Genomic DNA, 11544 nt, shown 5'->3' with positions numbered 1-11544 from the left:
CAGTATAGTGTGCATACACTTAGATACGCTCTCCGACTAAATATAAAATATCTTAAACTGTGTCTGAAGATGAACGGAGGTCTTACGGGTGAGGAACAACATGAAGCCATTAATGACACAAATGTCATTTTTGGGTGAACGAATCCTTTAAGCTAAGAAACTTGCAGGATGTTTTAATGGTACAAAGACCACTTATATATAAGTTTAAAGATCAAGGTAAATTAAATTTCTCATTTCATGACCTATTTACCCCTGAATGAATGAAGACAATTAAGCAACCAGTGAAAAAAGGACCATGACAATGAAAATAACATATAAAACTTTATTAAACCATTATTTGTTGAATATAGATTCCATATGCTGTCATTTTAAGTGGGTTTCTATAATACATGTACACATTCTCTAGGTATACATTTCACATGAAGTTCATATTCTTGAGTTTCCAGTGTTATGTGTGTATGATGTATAAATCTAAGCAAATGACATATTTCGCTGCAAAGAGAAACTGAATGAGAATATAGAGCTACCATTCACTTAATCCGTTTGAAAATAAACTTGAAATCAGAAGTAACTTTGTTACTTAGGCCTTAGACCTAGTGTCTCCCACATAAAACCAAATCAACATTAATTGTTTGAAAAACATTTCATAATAATTCAGAATACGGACAATGAACATTATTGTGATTACATTACATGAAGTAAATCAAGAAGTACAAAATAATGAATCTCGACGTAACATTTACATTTGGTACGCGTAGTATTTGATGAAAGGAAAATTAAAGCCTTTCCAAAACAAAATCAGGCTTGACTTTGGCTCATTTGATCAGAATTCACAATTGAAGAAGACGAGCAAACGTCCGAGTAAGACGCCGCTGCGACCTATAACTCCCAACACAACATTAGAAGATTCACTCGATGGCATACCTCACTGTGAGGTAACAGTCTAACATTCAAAAGCATTCACATACATGCATAAATGAAACAAAACGTTTTGATTTTTTGGCAGCGCACTTATTAATCCTTTACTCAATCCTATTGCTACTCCAATTGCGTTTAGATGTGGGTGTGCTATGACATCAATTGCGCAATGGGACAAAGAAATGCAAACAAAAAAAGCTTTTTCTACTTTGAAACATAATAGTTTGACATATTAAATGAGAATAATCTTTTGCGTTAAACAGTTTTAAAAAAATGTACATTCATTAAAACAGAATTAAAAAAAAATGAGATTGTCCCTAAAATACAAGCTTTCTGAGGCTTTTAAAAACATGCTAAAATTTCAGACGTGCAAAATCTAAATCTATTTTAAAATGAAGACAAGCTGTTTTAATTACTGTAGAAAATTTGATCAATGTAAAACATTGCAGCACATGGAAGGTAGTCAAGTCTTAAATGTGCATGTTAGTTAGAGGTTAACGTAACTTTAGAAAACACTGCGTTTACCTGCACCTTTTCCATTTTGCACTATACAATATTTAATGTAGGCGCATTCACGCCGTGTCGTAATTACCTATGACGGGATTTCAACTTGTAAAAAGCGTTCACGTCCTCAGAGCTAGTAATTACAACCTGTAAACTGGGAACTCCTACTTGTACTACGTGACCGCTGTACTTCATAGACATGGTAATTTAGACATGGCGTGAATGCAGCATATTATACTGCATGTATTTGAGATAAATGGAGATATACCACAGATTGCAATATTTTTTTAATAAAAAATAATGACACTTTAACAGTTATATGAATAAAACTGCATGTTAACTGGCAAATATGACTATAAAAGCCTTACATTTTAATAATAGATCTCAACTGGTCACTTTTTTTTCACCTTGAGAAATTACATTTAAAAAAAGTTATGAATGAAAAATATGGAAATTTGTATGACAAAATAAAAAGGGCAAATCCATAGGCATCTTATAAAGCATGCTTGACCACTAAATGCCAGAGTTTTGCTTCAAATGAACATTATTAGTAAGTTTTAAACTTTCTTGTATTTAAGAACACACAATTTAAGTGTAAAATATATATTGCACAGGTATAATTGATGGAATTTAGTGGCAAGGTATGGCAAAAATAACGAATTAAAAGTCAGAGAAAACATATGCTGCTGACCATAAGACATGCACTGTTAAATTGCACGAATGCACATAATAACACAATCAAAAATACAAAAGTTTGGTTCTTGTATGACATTATATAAAAAAAAAAAAGATTTTTTCAGGTACTTAATGTCTAAAAGATTTTTCCAAAGTTAAATTGTTGTACATTGTCGCCTACTAGTGGTGACGTCATGCACAAGCATTTAAATCAGATGAAAAGTATGGCTGATGAAAGACAGTGTTATTAAAACTGGGGCTTTTATTACTGAAATATTTTCTGTTTGTCATTTAAACTTTTTAGTAAACATTTGACTATTTAATCTGCCTATATGCGGCATTAAAAAGTAAACATGATATATTTGTTGCTTTGATCGAGTAAAACCCAAATGAAAATGTAACTATATTATAATTTGAACTGGCTTAGAAAGGGGACCTGAAGTGGGTGTCTATAACTGTACATAAAATATGTACCAGAAATCAAACACCAGCACATGATAAAAGATTATTGGTAAGGAATTCAAACCTTGCATATTTACGCTATGCACTTTAAATCAGATTGTGTGTAAACTGCACATTACAGGTGCCCGATTGCATAAGTTATTATGGCACATCAACATGTTTTCAAACCTTAAGAGTTATGGTTAACTTAAAGCAGGGTTACCCAGATCGGTCCTGAAGATTTTAGCTTAAACAAACCTGCATGTAATCTTCTAGTAACTTTGAAGACTTTGATTAGTTTGTTCAAGTGTGTTTGATTAGGACTGGAACTAAACTCTTCAGGGCAGTGATTTGAGGAACTCTGACTTAAATAGCATCTAAAAAAAGATACAAAATGCTAGGTATATACTGCATGGCAAAATAGTGGCTATTTCCATTCCAATTACCGATAACCAGCATAAAGAACATGCTATAAAATTAAGCACTTTTTGTTAGATAATGTCCATACACACAAGTCTACATACAAATGATTGCTCGAATTATATTGCAGACAGAATAATAAAAGGTTTTTTTCTTTTCCCAAGAAAGTTTTTAGTTAAATCAGCTTTTGCAAGGTGGTGACATTTTCAGAGATTACAAAAGACTGTAGGAGGCTTCACTCACCAATGCCTGATGAAATGGTGCTCAGTCGAACATTCACCTAACAGCAACAATCCTCACTAGAAAATAGTTTCTCTTTGGAACAAAACACATATCAACACATCACAGCCATTTTACATGAACATTTTAAAGTGTTTCATGTGCCTGCGACCTGCAAAGGCATTCATACCGACTCTTAGAGAAGACGCTGATCTAGGCCATTTAGCAGCAGGGCCAGTGTCAAATTACTTGGCCAATCACATTATAGTCCCGATCAGCCCTTTTCCAATGAGATGGCTTTTTTGGAATCATGTTGGCTGAGGAATTGGCTCTGATCAGTCAAATATCAGGATAATACTCTGCATTTATATCCATATTGTGCAACACAGACTTTTGATCGGTGGCGGACATTCTGCTCAGCACCTCTGCTGAAAGTGAATAGCTGTTCCCAGATTTCTCTTCAAACCAGCTGTCCAATGCTCGCTTTCCGTCAAAGCTACCGATAGGCGGTCCGTTAATGGCCAAGGTGAGCAGGTCATTGATCTGATCCAGAGTCAGTCTGGAACGGCTATTTCGGCGCACTTTTTGCAATGAACCTCTTCCTTTGTCACAGCATGTCGTTGACGTTGGCAAGACCCTGACAATCTGCAGGATGTGATTGAGAAGAGGAAAACGTTGCTTGTATCTGAAGATGTGGCTGACTAATTCTTTAAAACCATTCACACTACAATAATCAGCTTTCAGGTCCCTCCATTCACCCACAAGACTTCCTCTGGCATCTATTCTTTCTTGAGTAAGCTCGCGTCCGGATAAAGGAATTGTCTCCAGGTGGTCAAAAATGACAAGGATCTCTTCCTCTCCATATGCGCCAAGAACATCCCTGTTAAGAGGCCACGAGGCCAGGTCAAGGACCTGACAAGCCTGGACCACTGTTCGACTGCGTGGATCAAAACGTTGGGCCAAGATGCCTTGACTTCGCTGGCAGATCTTCTCTCGAATGGACTGAAACTTGGACTCTGCAACCCGCAAGTTCTTGAGGTCCACACCATTGAAACTCTCTCGAAAGTTGTCTTCAAACTCCTGTAGGTACTCCCCTGGGGAATCCACCAATTGGCCAATTTCATGAATGGCATCCTCAATTTTTGCGTCCACTTGTGACGCCAACAGATAGTCCCCCTGAAATATGAAAGCAAGTCGTGAAAAGACAGCAATGATGTCCAACAGAAAATAGATCAGCTTCACGGACTGATAGTCCAACAGGAACTGTAGGAGAGACAGAGCGATGGCAGCAGCATCACCTCTCTGGGTTTGGCTGCTTATGCGTTTCAAGTGAGCAACCACCTCCAGATAGTCCTTAATTAGGGCATTGAGAACATTGGGTTCCCCTATGATCCAACGAACGGCCCTTATATCCCCAAGAAATTCAGCTTCCTCTGAGAGAGTTGGTGCTGTTGACCTCAGCTCAGCCATCATGCGTGGAGAATACCGGTAGAAACTAAGCAATTGCTTCAAATTGTTCTCCAAATCCTCCAAGCAAGACAGTTCCTTACCACTGATGGCATCCAGAACCTCTAAATGGGGGCGATGGATCATCACAGGTAGACACAACAACCAAGGGATTGTCTTTCGTATGGCTATGTAAAGATTTGCCCTTAGAGAAGAGGAGATGTTTGAGCCATCTATTCCCAAGCCAACAACTAGCATGTCCTGGAGTCTTAGCCCGAGGACACCAAAGGCACGATCCACGGCCTGAAGGTAGCCTTCCACGTTGCCTCCGCAAAGCCTTTGCAGGGAGAGGAACTCGGTGGCAGGAAGCCCATCAGTGGTGGTGAACTGGACGTAAACGGCTACAGTGTCAGCCAGGAGATCGTCATTCTGTCCATCCATGATGATGCTTAGAAAGGGCGAAAGGCGAATCTTCTCAGCAAGATCCTCTTTGAATGCCCGAGCGATGTGTTGGATGAGAATCTGACAGTCATTTTCATTCATGTACTGATCCACCACTTTGAGGTCGCACTTCTTGAGCAGCTCTGCCAAGGGTCGCAGATCGGAAAATGGCCGTCCTTCCAAAGCCAGATGGTAGGCAGCATTGAAGAGTGTCATCATGTTACGACACATCTCCTCAGTCTTCTCCGGGTGCATGCGAAGTTTATAAAGCTGCAAACACTTCTTGTGCAGATTGCTCTGGCTGTGCAGTTTAATGGTGTGGATCTTGAATTGCTTGGAGCCGATGATAAAAGCAGATGTACGGGAGGACTGGACGGTGTATTGTCGGCACACGTGGCACCACATCTCATTAAGTGTTGCCGAATAACGGAGAAACCAGAACTTCTTCAGCCACTCCTGTTTGAAGCGGCGAATCCGACGACCTGATCCCACAGAGAGTTTTGAGGACTCATCCACAGCCACCATGAGGTCAGCAGAAATGGATTCATCAGCAGAATCAACATCCTGTTCATCCTCTTCAAGCGCCGCTTGGATGGGCGTCATGGTGTCTACAACAGATGAGCAAACAGAGCATAACACATGGTTAAATTTGGTGTGAATGAACATTTCAGAGTTCCCATAACTATTATAAGCAGGGCGTGACATTTACTTTTTTGCTCACCAGCCAATGTGGCTAGTGGTTATCCAAAGTTACTAGCCACTAGCTACAATTTTGACATCAATACCATGGGGAAAACCTGCCACATTATCTGTTTTTTAATAATATTATCTGGCAGCAGGTACATTAGGCTGCTGTCACTTTAAGACCTGGCGCATGGATCCATTATACTGTTACACAGGCATTTTCTTTCTAAAATGTTTACATTCACTTAAAACATTATTGACTGTGTTTACGTGAATACTTGCCAAGACCATAATTTTGACATTATTTTTGTGTATTTGACTGTTTCAGGGCAACAAGCAGCAAAAGAAAATCTTTGGGTGTGAGCACAAAATCTGTAGGTAAAATTGTGCACAGTACACACAATCCAACGCTGAAATTCAAGCCCTGTAAAACCAACAATATTCAACCAGAACAATTGAAACAAGTGAGTGAGGGGAGGTGCATACCAATATCATGTATTGGTATGCGTAATGCGTATAAGAAGCTTTTCAGATTTTTCAGTATCGATATGTATAAAAAAATCTATATATTTGACAACCCTACACTGTTTATCATTTCATATGCCTTTTTAAACGGCTAACATGGTATATATATGTTTATTATATGTAAAATTAAACCCGCCAAAGTGGCCAGTAGGAGTGTTAATGTCAAGCCCTGATTATAAGCACACCTTCTTAATACAGCATATATTTATTTCAAGTGCTACATTAACCAATACAAATCATATTTTTAAATATGATTAAACTAAAATATTCTTGTTTCTGAAAAACAACAAACCAAACAAGCAGAGAATTAAACTTTAGTGTCAGGTTTCAAAAAGAAAACACTCATTAATAATTGTATTCAAACTTTTAATTAAGAGTGCGCTTCCATTTGAAAATTTCAACAAATGCAGCAAATCACACAATCACTGGCAAAAAACAGCAAAAGAACTTTAGTTGATGGATTAAGAGACAAATTGGTTTATATGGTCTTTTTTTCCCCTAAAGATCAATGTTAAAAATGTATTGCAGAAAGGCTCTCATCCATGGTAGCGTTTCATCCCACGTGCTAACCTACCTCTGAGGTCCTCACTAGGAAGTGGCTCAGATAGTGGTACAGGCTTAATTTCAGCATGCCCCTGTCCTCTGAGACGGAGCAGTTCAGCCTCCAGCTCACGGATTCGCCGCTTTAACCTCACACAGTTTGGGCAGAAAGATGTCGAGGGACCTTCATTGGTCAGGGTCGCATCTTCTTCCATGTCTTCCGTTTTAATACATTTCGCATCAAATCCACTCTCGTGGTGTTCCATGGAAGCCAACCCAGAAGCAAAGACTGACACTTTACACTCACCGTCAGGCTGGCTGAAAACCTGGCAGACATTTGTTCTTGCTCTTGGAAAAGACAAGGTGCTGTTCAGGGGGTTGTTCTGACTTTGATTAGCCTCCAGAGATGCTTCCAGGACATCTTTGAAAATGAGGTCAATCTTCTTTTTCTTGGCCTGGGGCTGGTTTTCTGCCTCATCACTTCCATGCTTGCTTAGGGTCCTTCTACCATGCATTGCAGATCTCAACACTGGACCTTTGGGTTCATCCTGCTCTTCTAATTTCACTCCTGCAATACAATATTGCAATGGTTAATAAGGGAAACACTATCAGCATTTTTTTTAACTGCATGGTTAAGTATAAAACTGGAAAAAAGTATAAGGCTAAAGCAGGATGAGTAAAAAAGATTTAGTATATAAAATAAAATCCCATGTCACTTACCTGTTAAACCATTGCAGGCCCGGAACATCTCGTCTGGGTACTTTTTTGTTGATCAAAAATGTTCAATATGAAATAAGTTATATTTTGGTCTGTTCCTCAAATCTATCAGAAGACTTGAAATATAGCGCACATTTACGATACTTTTTATGATGCCTTTGGATCCCTTTTGACGCTTGAAAAGTAAAGTGTGACCAGTAGAATTCCCTCATGTTTGTATCTCAGAGTTTGTATATAATTTTGGCTGAACTACTGTTTACATTTGTGTAAAATTGTGTGAGTTTTCAGTCTTCCCATCTAGTGTTCAACAACACGTTTTATACTGAAAGAACCAAGTATTTTTTCATTTAACCTGCATTCAGCTCTGCACTGTATTAGCAGCACCTTACAAAGCGCTGAGAGATTCCTGAACCTCTTTTTTTCTCAGGAACCAGCAAGAGGTGTCTCACCTGTGTCTAGATTGCGGTCAATGCTGTCCCGAGACACACTCTGCAGTCGCCTCATGTACTCGCTGCTGTACCACACACAAAGTTTCTCGCCCACCGCCAGTCTCTGACACACTCGGAAGAATATTTGATCGCCGTGTTGAAATGCACTCAGGTTCTTTTCACTCTCATCTGAAGAAATCTGAATAAACCTGAGAGGAATAAAGAAAATGAACACTGAACTCAATCATTTAAATATAACCAAAGTGACAAAAAGAACACTTGGTTACTTACTACAATAGCACAATTTTCTAAATTAAAAAGAAAAGAGGAATTAAAGTGGCATGGTATTACCTCATCCAGTTAGCTGTAGTTTCATCACTCCCATCAATGAATTTATATTTGTTGTCCTTATCAACAATCTGTAATAAATACATTTGACGTTAAAATGTTTTTGCATTAAAAATTAATACACATACATACAATTATTTCATCTGGTGATTAAACATACAACATATCCTACCATCCAAGAGTATGGGCCTGAAGGTTTATCTGAGGTCATTATTTGACCTTGATAAGGACCAAACAGCGCCCCCTTTGGTATATTTTTATCCATGCAGCAGACGTCCACCTTGTCCCCATCTTGGTGGACCTCGATGCCTGAGGGTACAGTAAGTGCTGCCCGATTTGGTACCCCTGATGTCACAGGGGTGTCTGGCACAAAGACAGGCGGCCCATGGGTAGGACACTCCTCCAAAAAATACTTCTTGCACTCTTCACAAACTGTATAATGAGTAAACAGCATAATTATACATATATTAATTTCAACTATATTATATAAAATTCTCATCTGAAAGTGTTAACACTAAGTGAAAATAGCAAGCCCTTTTGACAGAGCTATTTACACAAACTCCTTATTTTATAATCTATATAAAATATTCGCAAAGTGGAAATAAAGTTTGTAATGTGTGTTTCATAATAAAGTGTTTAGTGTTAGTGGTTGGGAGGGCTTTACTGTCCCAATAAGGCAGCATCCATTTAATAATTTTAATAAATATAATAATTTATTTTATTATTATTGCATATCGTGTAATGAACAACACTAAGGTGCAAATAGTATCGGCAACTATTGATAAGTAATAGTTTCTAGCGATTTACACTTATCGCAAAGAAAATATTTTTATATAGGGTAAATAGCATAATGCTTTTAAAGGGGTGGTTGCATGCGATTTCAATTTTTTAACTTTAGTTAGTGTGTAATGTTGCTGCTTAAGCATAAACAGTATCTGCAAAGTTACAGCGCTGAAAGTTCAATGCAAATGGAGATATTGTCTTTTATGGCAGTTTATAGCCTACAAAAAAGGCCGGTTTGGACTACAACAAGCTTCTTCCCGGGTTGATGACATCATAAACCCTTGCTAGTCACCGCAGACGTTAATTCTGCCCGTAATGGGAAGGGGCGTGGCGTTTCTGGACAACCTGTGCTTGGCACTTCAGCCAATAAAAATACAGGAAACTACATTTGGCCATCTTACCAAGGATCTAGCACTCAGCTCAGTACGCTCAGCCATCAGGAAGTGAGTGCCTCTAACTGACCTCACTTTCCGCCGTTGAAGTCTATGGGAACGCTCTGTCCATTTCTTTTACTGTCTATGCATCTAACCAATCTAAGACCATCGCATTTATCGGAGGGATGGGCTTCATAGAAGCAGGAAGCAAATGAGCAGTTCAAAGGACAGTGGAGACAGCGGTGTGGAATAAAGGTAAAATATAAGAAAAATACAGCGTTTAAAAAAAAATTGTATTAAGACATGTTATACTGCATGTTATAAACACAATAAAGCCTAGAAAGAAACCACGCTACCACCCCTTTAAAAAATGCTATTTCCACAGTGTAAATAGAATCTATTGCTACTCGCACTTATTGTAAATAGCATTTGTTGCTAAAAAAACACTATTTATTAAACTATTTAGCTATTTTCACTTAGTGTAAAAAAAAAATGCTGTCATATTAACATGTCCAAGTATCTAAAAATACTTCTTCTACGTTTAATTAAATGATACTTACACCAGAAACTGGTACAGTGCTCATGGTCAACTTTAAGTTTTTTGTTTGGCTCTTCAGCTGACTTCTCATTTGAGGCACTAGGGTAAACAGGTAGAAAAACTGCTTATTACTACTGCTTTTCAACTCTTAACTTTATGCACAGGAATTGCTCTATAAATGTTTCCCATAGTTCACACTTAGCAAGACTGACCTGGTGCTGCATTCAGCCTCAGCCTCCATGGGAGAATGGTCTGGAACAGCACAGGAATCTGCCATCTGGGCAGGAAGGAGAAACTCCCGTGTGCCCCGTCTCACTTCGACATGTTCTTCTGCTCTGAAATTCATCAGTCACATTTTTTATGCTGATGATACCATTTTTAATATATAATGATGGTTTTAAAAAAATGTTTTACTAGTCACTAATCTTAAACGTATATAACTTAACCTACAATCCAGATACTGTATGGGTAAAACTAGTGTGTGCCCATGTTATTTATGAACTACCCAATTACAGGGGGGTACCGTGACGTCATGCTGGCTCTACCTTGTCATCTCATTTGCATTTGTTGGTTATAAATGTACACTTTAAGTTGCTTTCATGAAAACATGCATAATGCGACAACCCTACAGCACGCTCAGCGAACTCGGAAAGTGACCGCGAGAAACCATCACTCCTTTGTGCTGACGTTTCCGATCCAGAACCTAGTTCCAAAATATTTCATTCTGAGAGCAGCGCTCTGATTGGCCAAACCGGCCATCACTCATAAACTACAAGAGCTGTGAGAGAGACGAGTGCAGGAAAACAAATACGGCAACAATACTCTCTTGAAAGACAAAAATGCTACAAAGTTGTATTCGTCTGACCATTGTGAGGTAAACGTTGCACACGCGATCAAGCGCGGCTGATGACAGTGACGGTACGCAATGCTTGTGCGCGCTCGGTCTCCGTTTAGCGTCTGCAAGGCAACTGGCAATTTGCCTAACGCTTTCGGAAGCCATTTTCATTGGCCACATTGGCTAGTGAGTGTAACTCACCGTCTAGAGAATATACGCAGTGCGTCGAGGGGTCTTTGGTGGTCTTCTTCAGCCGTGGCGCGTCTCGACTTTGGCCGCTCCGAGAAACGCGGCGGTGACGCAACAGCACGGGGGGATTTCACTAGTCCCGGGCGATGCAAAGTTTATCATCTCCAAATGTTTGTACCACAGTCAGCTGCTTCTCTCTGCTATGACCACCATCTTTTTATTACAGGAAATGACATGGAAAACGGAAGAAAGCGGCGTTTGTGCAGACCGGGCACGAAATTTCAGGAAAGGGAAAGTTAGATTGTGTGTGAAGTTGTAGCTTACGAGGCGGCGGCGGTTCACGCGCGTTTCATGTGCGTTCGTTTACGAAACGCGACTCCTGGAACATTACAAACGATTGCCAAGTTGTGTCAAGTTTTCACTTTATGTTATTTTAATGAATAAAACTTTACGTTTTTTTTAATTATTCAACTCACAGGTCATATGCACTTATTTTGGTTTTAAACATTTAGTGTACAG

The 11544-nt window shown here is 39.0% G+C and overlaps 1 protein-coding gene across 3 annotated transcripts; it reads right to left on the bottom strand.

The window, feature by feature from the left end:
* Positions 1–308: 308 nt before the first annotated feature.
* Positions 309–11283, bottom strand: prdm11 (PR domain containing 11). Of its 3 annotated transcripts, none has more exons than XM_067437013.1 (8): positions 11038–11283; positions 10214–10336; positions 10024–10100; positions 8479–8738; positions 8310–8377; positions 7980–8167; positions 6848–7381; positions 309–5672 (listed from the first exon to the last, which is right to left on the bottom strand). In XM_067437013.1, exons 2-8 carry the CDS (start codon positions 10276–10278, stop codon positions 3517–3519), a joined length of 3348 nt encoding a protein of 1115 aa, XP_067293114.1. In that variant the 5' UTR covers positions 10279–10336; positions 11038–11283; the 3' UTR covers positions 309–3516. The 3 variants fall into 3 exon arrangements, with proteins under 3 accessions (XP_067293114.1, XP_067293115.1, XP_067293116.1); XM_067437014.1 differs by having other exon boundaries at positions 10214–10331; XM_067437015.1 differs by lacking the exon at positions 6848–7381.
* Between the last annotated feature and the right edge of the window lie 261 nt (positions 11284–11544).

This window comes from Pseudorasbora parva, chromosome 25 (genome assembly GCF_024679245.1).
Source record: "Pseudorasbora parva isolate DD20220531a chromosome 25, ASM2467924v1, whole genome shotgun sequence".
NCBI lineage: Eukaryota > Metazoa > Chordata > Actinopteri > Cypriniformes > Gobionidae > Pseudorasbora > Pseudorasbora parva.
The sequence above is the reverse complement of the archived record's forward strand: the minus strand, read 5'-3'. Positions and strand labels throughout refer to the sequence as shown.